At 40.6% G+C, this 27,888-nt stretch overlaps 1 protein-coding gene across 1 annotated transcript; it reads right to left on the bottom strand.

Annotated features, from left to right (window-relative positions):
* On the bottom strand, positions 1-26,397 carry LOC121869473. Its single transcript, XM_042370825.1, has 8 exons — positions 26,319-26,397; positions 9,535-9,576; positions 7,610-7,789; positions 7,228-7,509; positions 6,199-6,214; positions 4,805-4,947; positions 708-887; positions 1-603 (listed from the first exon to the last, which is right to left on the bottom strand). Exons 1-8 carry the CDS (start codon positions 26,368-26,370, stop codon positions 359-361), a joined length of 1,140 nt encoding a protein of 379 aa, XP_042226759.1. The 5' UTR covers positions 26,371-26,397; the 3' UTR covers positions 1-358.
* Between the last annotated feature and the right edge of the window lie 1,491 nt (positions 26,398-27,888).

Genomic DNA, 27,888 nt, shown 5'->3' with positions numbered 1-27,888 from the left:
TCTATATATCTATTTATTTATATATCTACACATTTATATATCTGTCTTTCTCTTTTCAGTCTCTCTATCTAAATTCCTAACAATATATTTATTGGTTAAAATTTGAAAATGTAAGACAAAATCTGTTCATTATTTATTTTTGCTCAGTTGTTCGATACCAAAATGAAACAGAAATAATCTTTTTCTAACAAACAAAATATTTTGGTTTCAGAGGAAAATGTGCATTGAACTATAATGTATCGTTGTGGTCTCTGGTGTATAAGGATCACAGTGTCATCCGTAATCGGGCTTCGTGCCCTAACAATAGTATTGAAGAGCAGATACATGGTGCAGTTAGCAGACCATTTACCAAACACGCTTAGACAGTTTGTTCGCAGATGGCAGGTAAATTACCGTCGCATTGAACATCAAAGAAGTAGTAGTGGTCAACATGGTTCATTTCCATACAGTTCTGATTGATGCCGCCATCAGGCTCTTGTATTTGGTCAGCGCTGTCACCCCAGAAAGGTGTGCCCATCTTCACCTCTGTACCGTCCGTCCAACGGAAGTCTCCTTCGTGGTGTTCGTCCGACCCACCGATCCAGTACGAATGTTGATCGTGACCTGAAAATTTTTCTCGATTTATAAGCTCCATTTGCTTAATATTAATTAAATATGAACAGATTTTTGTAACAAGAAAAGCAATTGTCGCTTCAGTGAACCATTACCGTTGTCATGAATGTATCTGACGAGATAGTACATAAAGTCGCCGCTGTCCACCTTGACCAAATCTCCGCCTTGATCCTGGCAGAAGTTCCTTGTCGAATACCAAGTGCCTTTTACTGATGAGTCTATGAAGATGCATGTGTGATACACAGCAGTGAAAGGTGGGTAGCACTCCGCAGTCGCTGTGTGTGTGAGGTCAACAGCATTAGTTATTAGCTTTTATTTTTTAATATTAGATAAATATACCATCAGATATCAGACCAAAATGCAAAGTTACCTAATAACATAAGACCTTATAGAAGAAAAATACAAACAAACACAGTGAAGTTCTTGACGGTTTTAAGTAAATCATCATTAATATATTCACCTAATCACAACACGTCAACATGAGGGAACAAGACATCAGGGACCAGGATCCAACAGGAAGTTGGACATCACGAGAAAAATTTAATAGATTACGTGAGGGGAGGTGAGGCTGTGTTTACGTCTGTTAATTAAGTTGTGTTTGTGAGTCTTAATACACAGAGTGATGACGAAAACACTGGATGCTTTTGTTCTAATACATATGAATATAAATTATGTGCCTACATGGCGTTGATGTCTTTTTTATCGTTACAAAACAGAGAAAAAATACTATGAATATTTGTTGATTTAGAGCTTTTGTTTTTGCACAATACCCAAACATTTTTTATTAATTGGCGAATATAATTATCAGTGTATTGAATGTTAATTGGAATGAAAGTGTACAGTATATGTGTACAGTAACAATATTTATCATAAATAACAGTTTACTGAAAAATACAGCAGCCATAACCCGAAGTATACGAAATACATCAGTGGTTCATATATAATATAAAATAACATGGGGGAGAAGATCGTTTAGCAAGGAATTACAGAGAAGTTACTCTTGAAAAGTGAATTTGGCCTGGAATAAACACACTATTTATCTACGAGTTGTTATTGATTATTGTATGGTTGAAATACAGGTGATCTTATCAGGACCGCCATTGCTGTACACCACAACACTGGATGTACCTAAAAAAACAAAAACATAACACCCATTTTTTTTCTTAACCATGAATATATTTCTCGTGGTTTTATTTTGTATTTTTAGATATAATGTCGGTGCCCGAGTTCCTGTAATATTATATATATATATATATATATATATATATATATATATATATATATATATATATATATATATATATATATATATATATATATATATCATGTAGATCCACAATGAAAACGTGGATAAGATAAATCTTGATAAAATCACACAGGAAAAGGGGAAACAACGGAGCACCTTAGCTTTCGTCTTTATTCAAGACATCTTCAGAGGCAACTGGATTACATGGGCAGAGAGAGGCTTAAATAGACAGGGTGAAACACATTCGTTCCATTGCACAGAAACTCGGGTACCCTTCTGTGTTTGTTGATCGTTGTTTTAAAAGGGCTAAAAATTCCTTTTATTCCTCTCAAACCAGGCAAATTCCTACACTTAAGAATATTTTGACTCTGCCCTATCGTAATGAACTTGTCCCGTTAGTTCGGTCCCTCAAGCTTCTAAATATTAATGTTGTTTTCAAGTATGACTCAACCATTACCAATATGTTAATAAGGAATAGCCCAAGTTTGAATGTAAATGGAAGTGTTTATTGTATTCCATGTAGCAAATGTAATTGAAATTATGTAGGACAAACAGGAAAAACACTGCAGCTCAGAATCAAACAACATAAGTATAATATCAGAACTGCATCTGAAAGCAGTGCCTTGTTCGTTCATGTTAGGAATAATAATCACCCCATTGCTTGGGAAAAAGGCTTAGAAGTATTTAAATCATCTTGTATCACAGAAAGACTTCTGGTTGAAGCTAGTTTGATTAAGGAATTAAAATCAATAATCCTTAGTGATGGTCAGTTCAAAACTGATGATATGTTACATAAATTTATTTGTCAGTGGCCCAAGGTTAAAAATGCTTTGAAAACCTTTGATCTAGATGTATGATAGATATTCAGTGGGTCCCTTATTTTTGACCTGACCTGACTAGTCACGTCACCCCCTTCTCTTAAACTCCTCTACGTGTGTGTTGGTGTGGGGATTAATGGATGACATCATTATGACCTGACCTCATGTTTTTAAGGTCACTCTGTATATTTAAGCCTCTCTCTGCCCATGGTTGAGTCATACTTGAAAACAACATTAATATTTAGAACCTTGAGGGACCGAACTAACGGGACAAATTCATTACGATAGGGCAGAGTGAAAATATCCTTAAGTGTAGGAACTTGTCTGGTTTGAGAGGAATGAAAGGATTTTTTAGCCCTTTTAAAACAACGATCAACAAACACAGAAGGGTACCCGAGTTTCTGTGCAATGGAACGAATGTGTTTCAATTCATCGTCAATAAATTCAGAGTCACAAATACGCAGACATCTTAAGAACATAGCAGAAAAAACTGACATTTTGGTAGACTCAAGGTGATTCGATAAAAAGTGAATGAAACTGTCTACCTGTGTGGGCTTTCTGTATACCTTAAATTTATAGTTTTGGCCATTTCTCATGATAAGCCTATCAAGGAACATGAAATATATATATATATATATATATATATATATATATATATATATATATATATATATATATATATATATATATATATATATATATATATATATATATATATAGTTTGTTTGTGTGATTTAAGATTATACATACTCTGGACAAATGAGGAATAGATATGCGTTGTCCAAAGAAAAATTAAACGAAATTCATCAGTAGAGTTGATTACTGCAAGGAGGGAATATTTCAGTGCCAGTGACATGAGGAAAATACTGCACACAGTCAGAAGTGAAAGTCACGGCACAGATCAACTCATTCTGGACAACCGTTGGTGAGATGGTTGAGAACGTCAGTCACTCAGTCAGCAACAGTCAGGACCTTCAACTGGAAATGACGACAGTGAACTGGTCATACCACAAAACAGTCCCGGGAGTGAGTGACAAACCACTTTAATAAGGCTCGACCATCGCTTCAATGACGAGTAGTTTCCACATCACCTTGGCCTCAACCGACATATCGTTTCTTATAGTTTTCTTTGGGGAGCTTCTCAGAAATAATATTTAAACAAATAGACGTAATTGAAAACAACAGTCAAGTCAATCACAATTCCTCAGTGTCATCTCATATTAAACACCTTATACCGTCGTGTTCAAGTCTAAGTTCAGCATAAAGGTGACCGTTTGGAGCATCAACTTGACAGAGAACCAAATGAAAATAATTCAACACTCAGTTTTCTAAAATTTTAATTATTTAAAAGAATAATGCAATACCATTACTTTACATTTCTTTAATTTCTAAACAGAAGTAAGATTTTTACTCACAATTTTATTTTTAGGCCAAAGCTCCCTGTAACACCGTACACTATAACATTATGACAGGTGAAGTAGCACAGTGAGGTCTTGTTGAACATCTTACAGTTACCTGGTGACAACTAACAGTACTCACACACTCAGTACTCAAGACGTAACTTACCCTGTGAGTAAAGATGACCCGCGTACCCTGACCACACTGGGCCACAACCGTTGAGAATATAATGTCACAGAAAAATTAAAAGCTGCATTCTTGATGTATTAACCAATTTACTTCACAGCAGATAAGGGATTACAGTTAGCTGTCATCATTATATATATCATATATGACTATCATCACCATTGTTGTTTACCGCGGCCCAGTGGGTGAAGAATTATAGACCAGTGATAGTCAACCAGGGTGTATGGAGAGTGCATGATGTGAGCAGAGTACACAGTGAAATGTGAGCTTTTGTTTCTTTTGTATTTTTACTGTTTTATGATTATATGAGGGACAACAGATGGTATTAATACTATGTGAGAGTGTGAAGTGTCTTAATATAAATGGAAAATGTGAATTAAAAAGCAAATTTGTGGCAGTTATCCTTCTGGGTGTTTGAGTTTCCCATACCCTGGATGACGCATGCAGGGCGTTAGAAGAGGTTGAAGAACACTTATAAATTACCGGGGAAGAGTAATACCTGTTGTGGAGTGCCAGGTGGCAGTACCTGAGGGAGGGTTAATACCTTTGTGTAGCGAGAGAAGACTCAGAAGAAGCAACAGTGGCGCCCCAGTCATGGTGGAGTGTGTTGTGTTGATGAAGGATGACCACCACCACCACCACCACCACTCCCTTATATATCCTCCAGACATGATAACAAAGTTGGTCCTTGAGGGAGATAAACAATCATATAAAACTCTTAATTACCTGAAGGCGATAGTAACGTACTATAGGTCCTCGTTCTCAGCCTTGTGATGATAATTGTTTATCTTATTGTGCACAATACTCGATAAAAGAGGACACACATGCATATGTTCACACACACACACGCACACACACACACACACACACGCACACACCACTAGGTGATGAGTCAGATTCAATTCAATTTCAATTGTTTATTCCTTGATAGAGGAAGCGGGATCCTAGTGCTGTCACTAGGTACCCCTGTACAATGACACCAGAAGCATCTGGCAAGTGTGACAAGTATATACAGTATAAATATTATAAAGGGGCTTACTAAAGCCTAAGGAAGGAAGGATATTCCTTTAACACATAATCAATGTTATTTACAAAATATCTGGCCAGTATGGGGAGGATCATCGTGTCTCCGTCAGGGGGTCGTTGAGTGGTGGTCCAGTCATGGAGGAGAAAACTTTAACACCTGAAGGATAATCCCAATATGTTTAACTAATGCCTTATAATATGTACTCGTGTATGTATTAATATGTGTTATTTTTTGCTTATCAGTATTAATGTGTATTAGCAAGTTTCTGTGTGAATGTGTGTGCGTGTGAGCTTTTCCATCAATAGTCTTTGTGTACATGTATTCAAATGTATAAGTTTATGTAAGAGTGTCTGTATGTATATTTCTGCATATGTGTTATGTGTAAGTATATATTCATGCTTGTGTGTGTTTATGTTAACGTGTACACATACATGTGTCGTCCACAACTTGAGATAACAGACACCACCACGAGCCTGAGAACCTCACCGCCTGACGTCTAATTATAATAATTAAGTGTCGTTTTCGTGAACCACGAGTTTTATATTATTGTTTATCTCCCTCGAGGACCAACCTTGCTATCATGTCTGGAGGATATATAAGGGAGTGGTGGTGGTGGTCATCCTTCATCAACACAACACACTCCACCATGACTGGGGCGCCACTGTTGCTTCTTCTTCTCTTCTATCGCTTCACACAGGTATTGCCACCTGGCACTCCACACAAGTAGTACTGTACTCTTCCCCGGCTATCTAAAATGCCTCACCAGCTGGGCCGCAATAGATGACGATCGTGATGAGTCACCTGAAATATTGGTGATGATGGCAGCTAACTACTGGTCCGTGATGAATAATGATGATGATTAATAATAAACGTTTCCATCGTCTCCGTATAATTGAAGATTCAACATTTACCTAACAGCCACCCCACCTGGAGGGAAAGGGGCCTATGGTAAATGATTTTTAATAACGTTAATTTCGACTTTACGGAAAAAGTGGTGGTGTGGGTACTGTGTTGATGTGTGTACAGATGGTGTGTTGATGTGTGTACAGATGGTGTGTTGATGTGTGTACAGATGGTGTGTTGATGTGTGTACAGATGGTGTGTTGATGTGTGTACAGATGGTGTGTTGATGTGTGTACAGATGGTGTGTTGATGTGTGTACAGATGGTGTGTTGATGTGTGTACAGATGGTGCAAAACGAGTGGCTTGCAAACATCGTGGTTTATTGCACGTGTAACATAAGTCGCCCCAAAATGTACAAATGGCCACAGTATCGTAGACAAAAGAGTCAAGACCCAGCGTTAAAAGACAGTTTCAGTAGTACTTCATTTATCCATTTTTGGGCTCCCCAGACGGAAGAATTTCCAGAAATTTACAAACGTGTTGTTTACAAGACGTTGTCCTGTGCGACTACATACTAAGGTGAGAATGAATTTACGCAAATTATATTAATATTTGTATATTCTTTTATTTATAATATTCATATTGAATTTACAACAATCCTGTGTGAGCCATTGTCTGACAGTTAGGTCTGGTGAGGGGGGCTTTCTTAGCTAACATAGCTTCTTCCACTGAGTTGTTAAAATTAAAGCTTTTGTTCCGATAATGCCATCAGCTTTGGGATATTAGAAGGAAAAGATACGTGAGGCTGTTAGAGAAGTCCAGCATGATATACTACAATATGTATGTATGAAGGGAAGCTGAATAACTCTGTAATGTCTGCAGAACCACAAAAAAAAATAAAAAAAATATTCTTTATTATTATATCTTCATTTTAACTTTTTTTTTTAGTCTTTTTTCAAAATAAAAGTTTAGAATCGGGATCATCATTTGTAATTACCGGGTGCTATGTATACAATGTCAACAGCAACTAAACATTAAAAGTAGTCTTCCATGATAGTATAAAGGTAGTGAACCTGTCCTCTATAGTAATAAAAAGCTGTCGAGTATAATTGGCAGAACATCTTCCAAACGTTCTTCATCAACTTGTTCACATATGGCGTGTGCATAGTTCCTGCAGCCATAATCGAAGAAATAGTAGTGATTACCTTTATTCATAAAGACACAGTTCTGACTGATGCCGCCATCAGGTTCTTGTATTTGGTCAGCGCTGTCACCCCAGAAAGGTGTGCCCATCTTCATTTCTGTACCGTCCGTCCACCGGAAGTCTCCTTCGTTGTCTTCGTCTGACCCCCCGATCCAGTACGATACATGATCGTAACCTGTATAGTAATTGAATTGAGAGCTCGGTTTGCTTAAGTGACTAAGAATATAGAGATTCTCGTGACAGGAATAACAGTATTTACTTCTGTGAGTCATTACCGTTTTCATGAATGTATCTGACGAGATAAAACATGAAGTCGGCGCTGTCCACTTTAATCAAATCACCGCCTTGTTCCAGGCAGTAAGTTCTTGTCGAGTTCCAGGACCCTCTCGTTTCTGGGTCCACGAAGATACACTTCTTATACAAGGCAGTAAAGGGGAACTCGCAGAATACTGTCGCTGTGCATGAGGTAAACATCATTAGATTCGTGGTCAAGAATATTAATTGTAATTATATTTTATCTTTTTATTTCTCAATATTGGGTAAACATATCATCAGATATCAGATAAAACTGAAATGTTAACAAATAACTTGAAACCTTATACAAAAAACAGTACAAACGAATACAGTGAAGTTCTTGACGGTTTTAAGTAAAGCATCATTAGTATATTCACCTAATCACAACACGGGTACAACATGAGGGAACAAGACATCAAAGACCAGGATCCAACAGGAAGTTGGACATCACGAGCAAAATACGAATTTAATAGATTACGTGAGGGGAGGTTATAATTTTTAAGTTACGAATATAAAACAAAATTTTGAGTATCTGTTGAAATGAGCTGTTTTTATATTTTTTGCGTAATTCCAAATCAAAGTTTAGAGGTGACTGGTAAAATTTTCAATGGGGAGATTGCAGCTAGAAATTAATGATATTATATTTACAAGTCAAAACAGTTTGAGTTTAAGTGTGTGTAAAGGGGAACACACCACACAAGTCATCGGCCAAAAGTACCATGATTGACTACAGAAATATTGAAGTATTACCGGGTGTGGTGTCCCTAAAATAAGAGCCTTACCCTTCTGTTTCTTTAAAAAAAAAAATCATTTATCATGGCTTCTCCTTTTCGTCTTAGATTTAGATATTTGAATTATGTACAGAAATGAATACATGTAGCTTACATATTTGGTAATGTTAATGATCAGGTAAAATGACAAGAAAACCTTTTGAGAAGATTACATCAAAACTAAATCCCTCGTGTTGCTGAAAGAAAGTTTTAAACGAAATTCAACAGCAGAAAGGGTCCCTGCAAAGAGGGAATATTTCAGTGGACAAAGACCTCCAAAGAGAAAGTTACTGTACACAGTCTAAAGTGAGAGTCACGGCATAGATCAACTCATTCTGAACAACCTTTGGTGAGAAGTCCTGAGATGGGTGAGAACGTCCGTCAATTAGTCAGCAACAGCCGATGATGTTCTCTCATTGCCCCGTCAGGACCTTCAACTGGAAATGACGACTGTCAGGAGGATTCTCCTCGATGACATTAAACTTTGTTAAACACTACAAAGGTTAAATAATTATTCACTATTTCAAAGAGAAACATCTAGAAATGGTTTACTACTTCGTTAACAAAATTGAGAGCTGCTCGATTTCCTCACTGACCTTTGGCTCACCTATTTAAGAGCAACATCTCACCTATATCTACAATTAATAAGCAAGGCATTATTAACTGTTCCGGTTTGAGGACGACGTCGGTAATCCAGAGGCTGTTAAATTCGATGGACACAGCGAAGTGCTGAAACAGTTTTAAGATCCAAGAGAGAATTCAGAATAAAAGAACAATGGTTTTAACTCAGAACTAATGTTTATGAAAATAGACCAAGAACTATACCTGAGCGGTGAGAGGAAACCACAATAAAAGTCAGGTCAAGAACGACTCACAACTCACAGTTCACAATTAACAACTTGTGGCGTCGTGTTCAAGTCTGTGTTCGGCATAAAAATTAACATTTGCAGCATATACTCGTCAGGAAACGAAACCAACGCAATTCAGGGCTAAATTTTGGAAATTTTCAGTCATTCTACCAACATGAAGAACTGCGTTTTCTATTGACCTTCCTCATGGCTTTGTTTTTAGGCACACCCTGTAACACTATAACAACTGACAGTACTCACACACTCAGTACTCAAGACGTAACTTACGCTGTGAGTCAAGCTGACCCTCGTACCTTGACCACACGGAGTCTGAAAAGTTAATATAATTTGTCAAAAAAAAAAGTCGTGATGTATTACTGAAAAGTGAATGTGATGTAATGTGTATTTTGACAGATATGCCACGGGTGAGGCAGTTAGTGTTAGCCGGGGAAGGGGCGTTACAGTACTTGCCCAGGTGGCAATACCTGTGTGAAGCGATAGAAGACTCAGAAGAAGCAACAGTGGTGTCCCAGTCATGGTGGAGTGTGTTGTGTTGATGAAGGATGACCACCACCACCACTCCCTTATATATCCTCCAGACATGATAGCAAGGTTGGTCCTCGAGGGAGATAAACAATAATATAAAACTCGTGGTTCACGAAAACGACACTTAATTATTATAATTAGACGTCAGGCGGTGAGGTTCTCAGGCTCGTGGTGGTGTCTGTTATCTCAAGTTGTGGACGACACATGTATGTGTACACGTTAACATAAACACACACAAGCATGAATATATACTTACACATAACACATATGCAGAAATATACATACAGACACTCTTACATAAACCTATACATTTGAATACATGTACACAAAGACTATTGATGGAAAAGCTCACACGCACACACATTCATACAGAAACTTGCTAATACACATTAATGCTGATAAGCATAAAATAACACATATTAATACATACACGAGTACATATTATAAGGCATTAGTTAAACATATTGGGATTATCCTTCAGGTGTTAAAGTTTTCTCCTCCATGACTGGACCACCACTCAACGACCCCCTGACGGAGACACGATGATCCTCCCCATACTGGCCAGATATTTTGTAAATAACATTGATTATGTGTTAAAGGAATATCCTTCCTTCCTTAGGCTTTAGTAAGCCCCTTTATAATATTTATACTGTATATACTTGTCACACTTGCCAGATGCTTCTGGTGTCATTGTACAGGGGTACCTAGTGACAGCACTAGGATCCCGCTTCCTCTATCAAGGAATAAACAATTGAAATTGAATTGAATCTGACTCATCACCTAGTGGTGTGTGCGTGTGTGTGTGTGTGTGCGTGTGCGTGTGTGTGTGCGTGTGTGTGTGTGTGTGTGTGAACATATGCATGTGTGTCCTCTTTTATCGAGTATTGTGTACAATAAGATAAACAATTATCAACACAAGGCTGAGAACGAGGACCTTCAGAATACTGTCGCCGCCATCCAGGGTTTCAGAAACTCAAACACCCAGAAGGATAACTGCCACAAATTTGCTTTTTAATTCACATTTTCCATTTATATTAAGACACTTCACACTCTCACATAGTATTAATACCATCTGTTGTCCCTCATATAATCATAAAACAGTAAAAATACAAAAGAAACAAAAGCTCACATTTCACTGTGTACTCTGCTCACATCATGCACTCTCCATACACCCTGGTTGACTATCACTGGTCTATAATTCCTCACCCGCTGGGCCGCGGTAAACAACACTGGTGATGATAGTCATATATGATATATATAATGATGACAGCTAACTGTAATCCCTTATCTGCTGTGAAGTAAATTGGTTAATACATCAAGAATGCAGCTTTTAAATTTTCTGTGACATCATATTCTCAACGGTTGTGGCCCAGTGTGGTCAGGGTAAGTTACGTCTTGAGTACTGAGTGTGTGAGTACTGTCAGTTGTCACCAGGTAACTGTAAGATGTTCAACAAGACCTCACTGTGCTACTTCACCTGTCATAATGTTATAGTCTACGGTGTTACCAAAATGGCTTGATAAGACCACAAAAGTCTTCTGCTCTGCTGATAATGACAGATAGCAGGAAACCTGTAGTAATGTCCCAAACTGCTACGAATCTCAAAGTTCTTGATCAGATGGACGCTGAAGCTGCCCTACGCTGCACAGTATTATTGAACAATTCTACATTGATGTAAGTATTGTTTGTTTTTTTCGTATTGCAAACTCTCCTAAACATATTTTATATATACACAAATGATGCCTGAATATTTTCTTTAATTAACAACCAATGATCTGTTACGGTTAAGCTATTGTAAACACAACAGTAGTAGTGTAGGTTCATAAACCTGATTCGAGCTGTGTTGAGCATGAGTCCGCCATCTATGTCAGGCCAGAGTAGACTACACAACAGGGAGTCAAGGAGCAGAAAGTGAGGAAGACAGACTAACTGTTCTGGTCTCCGTGAGGTGACGACGGATTGTGCCGCCACGTCCTGGAGGATGGCACGATTTACCCGTACAGCTGCTCGGGAGGATCAGCTGCTGGGCTGTTCTCTGCTCGCAGTTTTCGGTGTTGGGGGCTCTCCTGGTGTGGCCCTCCTGACCCTGACCCTGACTGTGCCTCTCCTACCTCTCCTTTGGACTGATTCTGTTGCCGGGATCTACATCAAATCTATTACAAGACTGCACAGGTTTGATCCCTATTTAAGCATATGCATTAAGATGATGTGTTTGTTCTCGGTATAACCACAGAGTTGAAAAATCTAGGAAACTATTTTTTTTAAAGATCCTTGTGACACTACATGACCAGAATCTATATACTCAGAGAGAGGATCCCACACAATTTTCCCTGTTGCATAGAGAGAAATGTTATTTATTTGCGACTGCTGTATATCATAATCAATATACTATGTCACTGTTATCGCCGCTGGCTACAGCTACACTGCTGGCTTGTGATGCCATTAAATCTTTCGACCTGTGACCTCGCCTGATGTAAGTACAGCCTAAGTGATGACATACCCCTCGGTACTGAAATATTGTTGACTAATTACGCCAACTCGTTTCTGCCTAACCTGGAGTAATAAGACAATGCAGAATGAAGCGAAGCTAAGATTAATAGAGTTATGAACTTTGTGTTATGTCAGTATGTTTAATTAATTGTAATTAAGATAAAATTGTGTGAGACTAACTAATTATGTATCAGATGAATCACCTTGTAATATTATAAACGCCTTCTCCTCTGCGGGTTTTGACCACATCAATAAATACTAAATGCGTCCTTAGACAATTTTCAATCATTCACTTCGACTTGACCGTCACCTGAACGTCCTTAAACAAGGCGTTAATAGTCACATTGGTGGAATAATTATGCGAGTAATGATAATTGACGATACAATTGGTTGGCGTGAATCATATTATATGGTAAAGGGGTAAAAAGGTGATGTAAGAGTAATGCTGTTGGCCAGACATAGACTGTCTCAGAATAGGGGGCGCTATGTTGTAGTGGTGGTGGTGGTGGTGGTTAGGTCAGGATGATAGTGGTGGTGGTAGTAGTGGTTAGGTCAGGATGATAGTGGTGGTGGTAGTGGTTAGGCCAGGATGATAGTGGTGGTGGTAGTGGTTAGGTCAGGATGATAGTGGTGGTGGTAGTGGTTAGGTCAGGATGATAGTGGTGGTGGTAGTGGTGGTTAGGCCAGGGTGATAGTGGTGGTGGTTAGTAGTGGTTAGGCCATGGTGGTAGTAGTGGTTAGGCCAGGATGATAGTGGTGGTGGTAAGGCCAGGATGATAGTGGTGGTGGTAGTAGTGGTTAGGCCAGGATGATAGTGGTGTAGCCAGGATGATAGTGGTGGTGGTGGTGGGCCAGGATGATGGTGGTGGTAGTAGTGGTTAGCCAGGATGATAGTGGTGGTGGTGGTGGATGATAGTGGTGGTAGCAGAGGTTAGGCCAGGATAGTGGTGGTGGTAGTAGTGGTTAGCCAGGATGATAGTGGTGGTGGTATGGTGGGATGATAGTGGTGGTGGTAGTAGTGGTTGGCCAATATGATAGTGGTGGTGGTAGCAGTGGTTAGACGAGTATGGTGGTGGTAGTAGTGGTGGCCAAGATGATAGTGGTAGTGGTGGTTGGACAAGATGATAGTGGTGGTTGTGGTGGTTAGGCCGGGATGATAGTGGTGGTAGTAGTGGTTGCCAGGATGATAGTGGTGGTAGTAGTAGCCAGGATGATAGTGGTGGTGGTAGTAGTGGTTTGGCCAGGATGATAGTGGTGGTGGTAGTGGTTGATAGTGGTGGTAGTAGTGGCCAGGATGATAGTGGTGGTAGTGTGGGATGATAGTGGTGGTGGTAGTAGTGGTTTGGCCAGGATGATAGTGGTGGTGGTGGGTTAGGCCAGGATGATAGTGGTGGTGGTGGTTAGGTCAGGATGATAGTGGTGGTAGTAGTGGTTAGGCCAGGATGATAGTGGTGGTAGTAGTGGTTAGGCCAGGATGATAGTGGTGGTGGTAGTAGTGGTTTGGCCAGGATGATAGTGGTGGTGGTGGTTAGGTCAGGATGATAGTGGTGGTGATGGTTAGGCCAGGATGATAGTGGTGGTGGTGGTGGTAGTGGTTAGGCCAGGATAATAGTGGTGGTGGTAGTGGTTAGGCCAGGATAATAGTGCCAGCTTCTTAAAACAAGGCTCAAACATCCTGACTTGGTCGAGGTGGTGGAGAAAAGAGAAGTCTCTCTGGTCTACGAATGGATGGTCCTCCATTAGTAAGACATCGCGTATAATGAATATTAATGGTGCAGCGAGAGATGTAGAGGGCGGCTTGACCTGCCTCTTGAGTTTTACTAGGGATGACGGGTTAATATAAGATATATTAACCCATTCACTACAGGGACGCCACTTTTAAAAAAAAATTTATAGCTGACGCCAGACGAGTTTATCCAGTTTATCCTTCCAAAGAATGAGGGAAGGCCGAGAGTGTGGTGGATAAATATAATTAAAAGTTGTGGTCACTAGAGAGAGACAGATTCTGGGAGGATTGGTAAAGATAATTCGAAAATGTTTTCAGTGGTGGATCATGGTTACCAACCCTCAGACCTGAAGATGACAATTTGATTAAATGATTTAAGTTCTTAGAATATAGAATAAATCCATAGTTCTATTCAACGTCTTTTATTTTGTTGCTATGTTATTTTGCCAAAAGTTTTCGGCAAGTTGCCACAATTATTTTATGATAATTTATATTCAATTGAACTCATATAATATCACGCTGTTGATCACAGCCCTGATGATGAACATTTGACACCATAGATATACTTGTAGACAGATGTATTCACTCTTGGTTCTCCTGTACATCATCAACATATTAACAGCTGTGGAGAAGAGAGAAAGATACGACGTGGCCGACCACCCAAAGTTAATTACATAATAAGATAAAATAAAGAAAATAAAGACTTATGAATAAAAAATTAAATGAAGAACATATCCATAATATGATATAAAAAAAGAAAAAGAAAACGTTAAATGTAACCATTGAACAACCAGTTGAGGTACACCCGTGTCCATCACTCCTGCCTCTCTGTGAGAGCAGATACACGTGGCTTGCGTGCCAGTGTCCTTCTCGATGCGTGGGGATGAAATTTGGTACAAATACAGGAATAAACCTGTCCTTAGAGAGCCGATTGGAGAGGTACAATCAGTGGAACCGGTTAATAGCCACCGTCAGCAGGTCAACGTCAGAGGCGTCCCCACCACCAAACACCAGCCAAAGAACAGATCAGCAGTTGATCCTCGCGAGAATCGCGTCATCCCTCGAGAACAAGGCAAGACAATACATCTCCGCCTCGTACAGACCAGATCCGCTGGACCGTCCTCCATGATTTCTGTTCTTCGATTTCCCCTTGTGCTGTCTGCTCTGGTCTGACATAGGCGTCGGACGCTTGCTTCAACGCAGTTGGAACCAGGTTTATGAACCTGCAATTGTTGCTTTTACAATAGTTTAACTTTACCAGATCATTGGTTATTCATTAACAAATAAAAAGGAATCATATCTAATTATAAAATAGGAGGTAAGGAGAGCTTACATTAAGACAAAAATCCATTAATGTTGAACTTGTCCCTGATACTGTACAGCATAGGGTAACTCCAGGGTCCATCTGATCGAGAACACCGAGATTTATAATTATCAGCAATAGAAAGACTTGTATTTCTCTTTGAGTTCTATTACAGGTTTCCTTCTATCTGTCTTATCAGCAGAAGGGTTTTGATGTCTTCCAAAGCCATTTTGGTAAAAAATGCAAAATCCAAAAAGCTGCACTCTCTTCTGGGGCTACCGGAGTTACCCACCCTACTGTAACATGTGTTGAGTGATTCTGGCAGATTTGCTTGTATTCGGAAAACATTTCCCATCACATCCCAAGTAGCTTGACCAATGCCCCAAAGGGGAAAAAAAAGAAACTCACCGAGAATGACCTATCATAAAGGAAATTGCCTCAGATAAATTTAGATAAAGTTCGTTTGCCGGCACGGAGTGATTTTCATGCCGTTGACTCCCTCACCCCTTCACTACGGGGACGACAATTTTAATGTTTTGTTTGGTCAACGTCAGATGATTTTATTCAACACAGAGGGGACGCTGTACACAAGGAGTTAAGCACTACACTCAATTCCTATGCTTTTCACGCTGTAAAAGTCTACACTGTTTACAAGTGCATATGGATAGACCAGAATGGCAACAGCGCCCTTGTATGTAGGGCATCCAAGGCTTGGTATGTGAGACATAACGAAACTAATAATATCATCAAGAGGAGTCTGGCAAATGCGAGCTGCCCAGCACATAGACAACTGCAGCGATACAGACCCAAGTCCTAACAAGTGCCCATCAGAGGAATTCAAGAGTCTTCGAATTGTGATCTGTTAGCCTGTTAACCTATAAAATATTTAACAATGGATGATGGTAGGAAGCGAGAGTATTTATATCTATCAATCAATCTATATATCTATCAATCTCTCTCTTTCTCTCTGTCAATCTGTCTATCTAGCTATCGGATACTTCTGATGTACGAGAGAAATTGTTTTTTATTTTTTCAGTTGCTCTGTGCCAAAAGGATGCAGAAATATACTTTTATTCGAATAAGGATCAAAATATCTTTGTGAACAGGAAGCAAATGTATAATAAACTTTATTTTTTCCTCTAAATCAGAAACATAAGACATTATTGATGTGTTCAGCAATTTACAAGAATCACAGTGTCAGCCTTAGTTGGGCTGCATGCCTTAAACAGTAGTATTGAAGAGCAGATACATGGTGCAGTTAGCAGACCATCTACCAAACACGCTTAGACAGTTTGTTCGCAGATGGCAGGTGTATTACCGTCGCATTGAACATCAAAGAAATAGAAATGGTCACCACGTGCCATTTCCATACAGTTCTGATTGATGCCGCCATCAGGCTCTTGTATTTGGTCAGCGCTGTCACCCCAGAAAGGTGTGCCCATCTTCACCTCTGTACCGTCCGTCCAACGGAAGTCTCCTTCGTGGTGTTCGTCCGACCCACCGATCCAGTACGAATATTGATCGTGACCTGAAAAATTTACTAGATTTTAAGCTCCATTTGCTTAATATTAATTATATATAAACAGATTCTTGTAACAAGAAAAGCAATTGTCGCTTCAGTGAACCATTACCGTTGTCATGAATGTATCTGACGAGATAGTACATAAAGTCGCCGCTGTCCACCTTGACCAAATCTCCGCCTTGATCCTGGCAGAAGTTCCTTGTCGAATACCAAGTGCCTTTTACTGATGAGTCTATGAAGATGCATGTGTGATACACAGCAGTGAAAGGTGGGTAGCACTCCGCAGTCGCTGTGTGTGTGAGGTCAACAGCATTAGTTATTAGCTTTTATTTTTTAATATTAGATAAATATACCATCAGATATCAGACCAAAATGCAAAGTTACCTAATAACATAAGACCTTATAGAAGAAAAATACAAACAAACACAGTGAAGTTCTTGACGGTTTTAAGTAAATCATCATTAATATATTCACCTAATCACAACACGTCAACATGAGGGAACAAGACATCAGGGACCAGGATCCAACAGGAAGTTGGACATCACGAGAAAAATTTAATAGATTACGTGAGGGGAGGTGAGGCTGTGTTTACGTCTGTTAATTAAGTTGTGCTGAACTAATGTTTATATTTTTTTTTTCATAGTTCTCAAGCATACTATAAAAGGATGCTGAATATAATTTTCAGTATACTTGAGTATTACTTTGAATGAAAGTAAGTGTGTGTGTGTGTGTGCGCGCGCGCGTTTCAAGGGTTCGTGGCAACACCCACGATCTAAACACTCGCATCCCGTTGACTAAATCAATGTCAAAGAAAGGGATCGCTGAGATGTCCTTATCACCCGAGCCATGCGTGGCTCAGCCCTCTGCGATATTGATCATCGGTTCGTCAGAGCCAAGCTATCACTTCACGTCGCCCCTAAACGGCGAAGGCAACAAGCCTCCAGAAGAGGTTTTAACACTAACCGTTTGGAGGATCCAGCGATGGCACATGCTATCAGAGAGCAGCTCGAACATGGGCTGATAAACAACTTGACAACAAACAACCCAAATCCCAGTGCCGAATGGGATATTTTCGACACTGTCATGACAAAAACTTGCAGAGAGACCCTAGGCCAGATGGAAAGAATATACCAGGACTGGTTTGATGAAAATTACCCAGAAATCAATGAACTCGTCGATGATAAGCTTTAACTGATTGGCAGAACAACCCTCAGTACCAGACCAAAGCTGGTACCTTCCACAAGAAGAAAGCGGCGGCCCAGCGGGAACTTCGCACTCTAAAGAACGACTGGTTTAAAAATATAGCATGTGAAATGCCAAAACTTGAAGATTAACACAAGATAAGCGAATTTTTCAAATCCACTAAAACATTTTATTGGCCAATCACTCATGGCGCAACCCCCTCTGCTCATCCAACGGCAACTCCCCAATTAAAGACGAATAAGGCACCCTTCAGGGCTGGAATGAGCACTAGCATTTGCTGCCCAACTGAAACACGGATGAGGATGTCTTGACTACCCAGCAGGTCCCTCAGCATCCAGAGAGGACCCAACTCAGCTGTCCTCCATCTCTGGATGACGTAGCTACTGCCATCAAACAAATAAAAAATAACAAAGCCTCAGGACCTGATGGAATCCCAGCCGAGGTGTATAAAGGAGGAGGACCTCTGCTTACCAGCCATCTCCACTCTCTCCTGGAGAATATATGGGAAAGGGGAGGAAATCCCCAAGCTTTTAAAGACGCCTCCATCGTCAATATTTATAAGAATAAGGGAGACCAGTCAGACTGAGGCAACTACCGCGGGATCTCGCTGCTGTCCGTAGCTGGCAAAATTATCGCCTGAGTAATCTGAAACAGACTTCTTCCTGAGGCGGAAAACTTCCTCCCAGAATATCAATGTGACTTTATATCATTGCATTCATTGCATGGCACCAGTGGCATGATCTTTGCTGCCCGCCAATTACATGCCAGAATGGCACTTAATCTGAGTTCTTCCCCGGGGGGGTGAAACAAGGATGTGTACTGACACCAACACTCTTTTTCATTGTTTTGGCTGCCTTCCTTACTCGTGCCGGTGCCAATTTAGCCGGCGGGGTGGACATCCAGTACCGGATGAAGGGACTTTTCAACATAAGACGACTCCAGGCAGGAACAAAGGGTCGGCAGCTTCCATTATTGTACTTCAGTATGCAGACGGCCTCACCCTTGTCGCTCACACTGAACACCTACGCAGATGTGTATGCACCCTTCGCCTAGAGATGAATGTACATAAGACTCAGATTCTCTTTTAGCTAGCCTTTGGTTCAGTCAAACCTCCACCATCCATCCAGTCTAATGGCACTACCCTCTCTAATGTTACCCACTTTCAGTATCTTGGCTCCCACCTGTCCACCACTGCGGACATCGATGAAGAGATTCAAGATCGGATCAAATGTGCATCTCAAGCCTTTGGCAGACTCCATACCCATGTCTTTGCTGTAGGGAGCTGAAATTATCTACAAAGTTGCACGTATATCAAGCAGTATCCTCCCAACCCTGTTTATGGCAACGAGACAGGGGCCACATACAGCAGGCACATCAAGGCATTTGAAAACTTTCACCAACGTAGTCTACATTCCATCCTCCGAGTTCGCTGGGAAGACACGCGAACAAAAGCCAGTATTCTCGCTGACACCAACTGTAGAAGCATTCAGGTTACCATTATCCATGAACAAATACACTGGACTGTTTATGTTTCCCGCATGGACGACAGTAGACTCCCAAAGCAGCTACTTTACAGTCACCAAACGAACAGTAAACTTAACGCTGGCAGGCAAATAAAAAGGTATAAGGATAGTCTTAAGACAAGCCTGAAAAAGTGCCAAATCAACCCTCTCACCTGGGAGACGATTACTCCACATTGTAACCCTTGAAGGAGCACCACACAAGAAGGTGTCAATACTTTCGAGTTAGACCGACTGCATAACGAGGTAGTCAAGCTCAGACCTCAGAGCTCACCAACGAAGGTGACATCCTTAATAACTCATATTATTGTATTATAGCTGGATGATCGTCATACTCGATTCCGAGTGACAGCAAAGTAGTAGTAGTAGTAGTAGACCGATTACGTAGCGGAAAGGTGAATGAGTGGGTTACCGAAATCCAAGCTCTATCGGAGATTGCTAACACAGAGCCACATGCGGCCTTTGCAGCATTCACCCATGGAGTCAAGCATCGTTGGAACTACCTGATGCGTACCATCCCTGAGATCGGACCCCTCCTCCACCCTTTGGAAGAAGCAATCAGTGTCAAGTTCATTCCCAAACTAGTGAAACACCCTGACTTAACCCTAGCAGAAAGAACACTTCTTGCACTTCCACCAAGACTGGGAGGGATGGGACTAACTAATCCAGAGGAGATTGCTGACTCTGAACATCAAAATTCACTTAAGTTCACGGCAGCCCTCACTGACCACATAATAGCCCAGAATGCAACAGGGGAAGTGGACACCAGCGAAGTAAATAAGATCCGTAGGTCCATTACAACAGATCGGCAGCACTGCCAAAATGACATGTTGCAGCAACTATTGCTGCAGGCTCCAGAAAATTTGACAAAAAAAGTAGCTATAGCGCAGGAGGTGGGCGCCTCGAACTGGTTAACTACGTTACCGATAAGGGCAAATGGTTTCAGCCTTAACAAACAAGAATTTACAGATGCCATTGCTCTAAGGTACGGTTGGCCAGTAGATGGTTTGCCCTCCCAATGCGTGTGTGGCTCTTCCTATGATGGCGATCACGCCATGGTCTGCAAGAAGGGGGGCTTCATATGCATGAGGCATGACGAGGTAAGGGATCTCACAGCAAATATGTTGAAGGAAATCTGCCGGGACGTCATGGTAGAACCGACCCTCCTTCCACTGGATGGCGAGATCTTCCAACACAGGACTTCAAACACATCTAACGAAGCCCGTGTGGACGTCAGTGCTCGAGGATTCTGGACGCGGGGACAGCGAGCTTTCTTCGACATCAGGATTTTTGATCCCATGGCCGTTTGTCACCGTAACCTAGCTCTCGATGCTGCACATAGGAGGAACGAGAACGACAAGAGAAGGGCATATGGGGAGAGAATTCAAAATGTTGATCAAGGCAGCTTCACTCCTCTAGTGTTCACAACCTCTGGTGGGATGGGCCCAAGTGCAAGATGTTTCTACGCCAGACTCGCGGAGTTGATCTCCGAACAGAAGCAGCAGCCCAGAAGTTATGTTACAGCCTGGATGAGATGTCGACTGTCCTTCTCTCTCCTTCGGTCGGCTTTGCTCTGCCTCAGGGGAACGAGAGCTTCTGCCCCTACTCCGACAACTGCTGCAGATATTGACTATGAGGCTACAGTCACTGAATGCCTCATAGATCTGCGGCTCAACTAATTTAACACAGATAGGATAGCTTCTTATGTATTAGGATATTTAATATTAAGGTAAATAAATGGTGGCGAAGGTGTGGCTATTGGGGGAGGCTGGAGGCCACGATTTAAAAAAAAAAAGTAGTAGTAAGTAGTAGTAGTAGTAGTAGTAGTAGTAGATAGGATACTTATGTATTAGGATATTTAATATTAAGGTAAATAAATGGTGGCGAAGGTGTGGCTATTGGGGAGGCTGGAGGCCACGTAGTAGTAGTAGTAGTAGTATGTGTGTGTGTGTGTGTGTGTGTGTGTGTGTGTGTGTGTGTGTGTGTGTGTGTGTGTGTGTGTCCTTTTATCAACAGAGTGGTGTGATGCGTCTAGTGTGGCAGCATTATGTTAGTGTTAAGGTGCAGGCACTGCTTGCTTCCTCTCGCTTTCAGATACCGCCCCTGGCTAGCCCTAATGGTGAACAGGGAAACAACCTTGCCTAAGTCTTCCCCTGCCAGTACACAGCCTCTTCACCATCAAGACTCCTGCACAGTCCCTCTGGCAACACACAGAGCATAGGCCCAACGGCATGTAGACACACCCTGGCGCCTACCAACCACTGCCACGCTGCCTGGCGGATTAACCTTGGTAGGTATAAGGCTGCGGGAGTAAACCCCGAACGAAATATCTGCGGTGGTTCCCCGCAACAGGCAGAGATGCTTACAGAGCTCCAGTAAGACCTCAACGACGGAATAGACGGAAGAAGTGATGAACACTGGAACCCAATGACTACACCGGCAGATAAAGGCATTGCAAGATGGAGAAGATGTAATGGCCCCTGTCTCATCAACAGAAGTAATATATAAATGGGTTACTTACATCTGATTTATATTCAGATTCGCCTTCTGTAACTTTCCACTGGTTATGAGGTGACATGTTCAATGCACGTGATAAGGTGTGCCCACAGGAAGCTGCGTCATACTATGCTGAGTAAAGGCATAAAGTAGTCGGCTCCTGGCCACCTAAAGCGGGCAGTAGTTTGATATCCTTGACTAGAGGAAGATGTTATTTGAGAGCCGCAGTGGATGGCTCTGTCTTCCCTCGAGGGGGAACGACGTACCCATACCGTTCTCCCTCAATGAGTCACTACTCAGCAGTCACTCACACTAACTTTTATAGAACGGACGTTGATCCACGTTTATATTACATAAACGCCGTCCTCTTTCTCAATGACTCATAAATAGTGGAATTTATGGTTGATATACACTCAGGAATTATAAACATAATACTTTTATAATAAAACAAGAAAATTCAATTGGGTTTCGTTACCAAAAGCCCAATTATATTATATGTGTACCAACCTGGTTAACTGGGGAATTAACTAGCGTAACATATAAGGTGGCAACAATTTCACATTATCAAGAAATTCTAGAAAGAATTCTTCAATCAAGCCTACAAGATATAGGTATTATCTAGGCATACATATAGTATATACACACATTTACATGTTCAAGACATGCCTTCACATTGATAGGACATCAATAGGGTAATTGTCATTGTTGTAAGTGCTTACTTATTTTAATATATACTGAAGTGAAATAATTCCCGGTATTTATTAGAAATAGAAAATGTGGACATTTTCTTTTGATCCCAGGGAGGATAAGAATGTTCATAATTTTCAAACTGCATATTTTAATGATGTCAATGACACATCTTCTTAAAACAAAAATATGATAGTTCTACAAAAGTATCACAGACTGTAAATATTCAGCCATGCCGTGTAGTACCCTTCACAACTCAGTACCATTGCTCTCTGCAAAATGAATGTTTCATTGAAAGAGCCTTAAGCACCACACACTCATTCATCGAGCGTGATTATAGTAGCAAAAGTTGTACATTGCTAAGAAGGTGCGTTCTTAAGCACGAAGTAGGGGAAGATTATTTCTGCCATGTTGCTTTTGATATTGGCAGTAATATTTGTGTTTTACATCAAGTTTCTTTTCTGTTTTAAGTCAGTGTTATCCAAGATGAAAATTGTTCATAACATTTTAACCCAGAAGGCACTAAAGTATAGGACCCCTGTAGTAGATAAAACCCCTACAGTAGTAGAGTCCCCAGCTTAGTGTTTACACATATGTTTATAACATGGTTAGGGTTGAATAGGATGTACTGTACTCTGTGAGCTTATTTAGGCCTCACGGAGCTTGGCCGGTGGTGACCGAGCGATGTAATGCCCCCTGTCTCATCAACAGAAGTATTATATAAATGGGTTGCTTACATCTGATTTATATTCAGATTCACCCTCTGTATCTTTCCACTGGTTATGAGGTGACATGTTCAATGCACGTGATAAGGTGTGCCCACAGGAAGCTGCGTCATACTATGCTGAGTAAAGGCATAAAGTAGCCAGCTCCTGGCCACCTGAAGCGAGCAGTAGTCTGATATCCTTGACTAGAGGAAGATGTTATTTGAGAGCCGCAGTGGATGGCTCCGTCTTCCCTCGAGGGGGAACGACGTACCCGTACCGTTCTCCCTCAATGAGTCAGTACTCAGCAGTCACTCACACCAACTTTTATCGAACGGACGTTGGTCCACGTTTATATTACATAAACGCCGTCCTCTTTCTCATTCACTCATAAATAGTGGAACTTACGGTTGATATACACTCAGGAATTATAAACATAATACTTGTATAATAAAACAAGAAAATTCAATTGGGTTTCGTTACCAAAAGCACAATTATATTATATGTGTACCAACCTGGTTAACTGGGGAATTAACCAGCGTAACAAAGCTACTATGGCAGTCCATTGCAACTCTCCCTCTCCCCAGTTGTTGCAGCTACCTGCACCACTTCATCAGGAAAAGGGAGAATCAAGATGTGTGGTTGCAGCTTGCATTCCTACCTTACTACATAAATCAACTCAAATGCAGCCATAATCCAGCTGCTATAAGTCTCTGGTCACAACCCTGCACATGGGCGGCATAGATAAGATAGTCTTTTATGCACTGGGATCTAGAGAGCAGCGCAATTCGGTCCTGTCTGTGTGAATGAGCAGCCCTTTCCAGAAGCCACTCTGCTCACCCCACATGGGGAGGAAGTTAGAAAAGGTGCCCTAAACATACCCTGCCGAAAGAACCATCCTGACTGGGACCCCGCCCCCAGGAAAGTCATCCTAATGAGGTCGAAAATAGAACCACAGATCAAAGCAAAGACAAATTATACGAGCTCTTATGGTCGTTGCATGGAATGTCAGGACGCTTCTGGAAACTGACACAAATGAGCGTCTTGAAAGAAAAACTGCCAATTTAGCCGGCAGGATGGCCATCCAGTACTGGCAGAAGGGATTCTTCAATATAAGAAGACTTCAGGCAGGAAGAAAGTGCCGGCAGCTTCCATTACTGAACTTCAGTATGCAAACGACCTCATCTCGTCGCTCACACTAAACGTTACCTGCAGCGGATCCTGAATACCTGCACAAATGCGTATGCACACTTTGGCCTTGAGTTGAATGTATGTAAGACTCAGACTCTCTTCCAGCCTGTCCCTGATTCGGCCACACGTCCACAATCCATCCAAATTAACGGTACTACCCTCTCCAATGTTACCCACTTTCTGTATCTTGGCTCCCACCTGTCCACCACCGCGGACATCAGCGAAAAACTCTACATTGGATCTGATTTGCATCTTAGCCTTTGGAAGACTCCATATTCATGTCTTCAGCAGTATGGAGCTGAAATTATCTACAAAATTGCACGTATATCGTGCAGTGGTTCTCCCCACCCTGTTGTATGGCAGCGAGACATGGGTCACATACAGGGGGCACCTCAAGGCACTTGAAAATTTTCACCTATTTCGCTGGGAAGACACAAGAGACGAAATGCTAGAGTGTATACTGTATGTATGTATATATATATATATATATATATATATATATATATATATATATATATATATATATATATATATATATATATATATATATATATATATATATAATATTCTGTTTTTCTTTTTTCTTAGCTTGTGCTCGACAGAGAACCAAATGAAAACGATTCACGCCTCTTTATTTTTAATTTTTAGTTATTTTAACAAATATGTTTCGTTTATTTCTATACATAAATAAGATTTATTTTGACATTTTTATGTTCAGGTACACCCTGTAACGCCCTGTAACACTATATTATGACAGGTGAAGTAGCACAGTGAGGTCTTGTTGAACATCTTACAGTTACCATAACCAGCCTGATGACAACTGACAGTACTCACACACTCAGTACTCAAAACGCAACTTACCCTGTGAGTCAAGCTGACCCACGTATCTTGACCACACTGAGTCTGAAATGTGAAGATATAATTGGTCACTGAAAAAAAAAACTTCACTTTTGATGTATTGCCCAATTTACTTTTTTAATTCATATTTTTAAAAAGTAGAGAAGACTCATACTTTTATGAGTGGATATAAAATAGAACAAATATAATTTTCATGAAAATACATAACATTGCATACTAAAACAATGTATTGTAAACCAAACTTTTTGTTGTGAGTGATAGTGATGAATACTGAATATGATATACACCATGAGAGTAGTTATATTACACTTATTAAACCACACGAGTAATACATTTACCAAATGCTCAATTGTCTAGCTAATGTTTTGACGAATAATATGAAACTAATTTTCAGGAATTATTCAGAGACGGAGGAAGTATTAATTTCTTATCATTATTATTCATTTTGGTCCAGCATTATTAATATAGTAGATGACTATCATTACGGTCGTTATGTACCGAGGCCAGCATGTGAGGAATTATAGATCAGTGCTTGGCAACCAGAGTGTATGTACGAGTGCATAACATAACAGTGTGCACAGAACGAAGTGTGATGGTATTTATATTAATGACCTTGTTAATTTTCATAATTTACAAATAAATCGAAAATATGAATTTATGAAACAAGCAAATTTATGGCAGCTATCCTTCGAGGTGCTTGAGTTTCTTAAACCCTGGCTGACGAGTGTAGGACGTTAGAGTAGGTTGAAGAACACTTAAAACCGACCGGGGAAGAGTAGGACCTGCGTGGAGTGCCAGGTAGCAGTACCTGGTGATTAGGCATTACCTGTGTGTAGTGAGAGAAGACTCAGAAGAAGCAACAGTGGCGCCCCAGTCATGGTGGAGTGTGTTGTGTTGATGAAGGATGACCACCACCACCACCACCACCACTCCCTTATATATCCTCCAGACATGATAACAAAGTTGGTCCTTGAGGGAGATAAACAATAATATAAAACTCTTAATTACCTGAAGGCGATAGTAACGTACTATAGGTCCTCGTTCTCAGCCTTGTGATGATAATTGTTTATCTTATTGTGCACAATACGCAATAGATACAAACACTCTTGTGTTTACCCGTACATGATACACATCACACTCTGTACATACAAATAATATATATATATATATATATATATATATATATATATATATATATATATATATATATATATATATATATATATATATACACTAGCAGAAACGCCGCCCTCCGGGTGGCGTTTCTGCTAGGCCACGGTAGGACGCCACCCTCCGGGAGGCTCCACATTGTCTCACTGTTCTGTCCCCAAAACTTCTTCTTCCATCAATAGTTCATTTACGTCGTATGTAAGTTCCACCATGTTTTTCACTACAACGGTACAGCAAAGTATATTATTTTAGCATTAAACTGTTATTATTTTGTTGTCTAATCATCACTACATATAACACCACCCATCATCACTACATATAACATCATCCATCATCACTACATATAACACCATCCATCATCACTACATATAACACCACCCATCATCACTACATATAACAACATCCATCATCACTACATATAACAACATCCATCATCACTACATATAACACCATCCATCATCACTACATATAACACCATCCATCATCACTACATATAACACCATACATCATCACTACAGATCGGTAAAGTAGTTTCCGAGATTCTCGTGCGGACACACACACACAAACAGACAGACTTCTTTGTTTTATATAGATAGATAGACATATATATTATATATTTATATGTGTGTGTGTGTATGTGCACGTGTGTGTGCGCGTGTGTATGTGTGTATGTAGGAGTGTTAGTACCTGTGTACCTCTAGCAATCGTCCTTAACTAATTATGGGGCGGCATAGGTTCGTGGGTAGTGATAATGAAGGGCTTGTCCCACTGTGTGGCGGCCTTCTGAAACTTGGATAGTTTACTCCCGCGACCGTTGTAATGTGCCCTGGAACGATCCCCCCAACCAGTTCATCTGATGCCAAGCAGGACGTAAGGATTGTTGGCCATCTGGGATGCTTTAAGGATACCAGTTTCTTACAGGTATCGAGTCCCCAAAAGGAAAAAGTCACTGCCTTAGAAGATCATTGTACTCTCCTAATATATGGCTGTCGAAAAAAGTTCCGCACCTGTGGCAGCAGTCAGTCTACGCACATAGAGGCACTTTGTGGGGAGATAAGGACATCGTGGGCCTCAAGGCGATCTATTCTCTTAAATTACCTCATTTCAGTTCGTCCAGCTTACAATGGAGGATGATAGGGATCGCGTTGTCGTCTGTAGCGCCCTCATCAGTTGGAGTGATTTCACACTTAGAACTGTTGAAGGTAAGGTTTACCCCCACCACCACC

This window comes from Homarus americanus, unplaced genomic scaffold (assembly GCF_018991925.1).
Source record: "Homarus americanus isolate GMGI-L3 unplaced genomic scaffold, GMGI_Hamer_2.0 scaffold23578, whole genome shotgun sequence".
Taxonomy (NCBI): domain Eukaryota; kingdom Metazoa; phylum Arthropoda; class Malacostraca; order Decapoda; family Nephropidae; genus Homarus; species Homarus americanus.
Note: the sequence above shows the minus strand (reverse complement) of the source record. Positions and strands in the feature narration are given on the sequence as shown.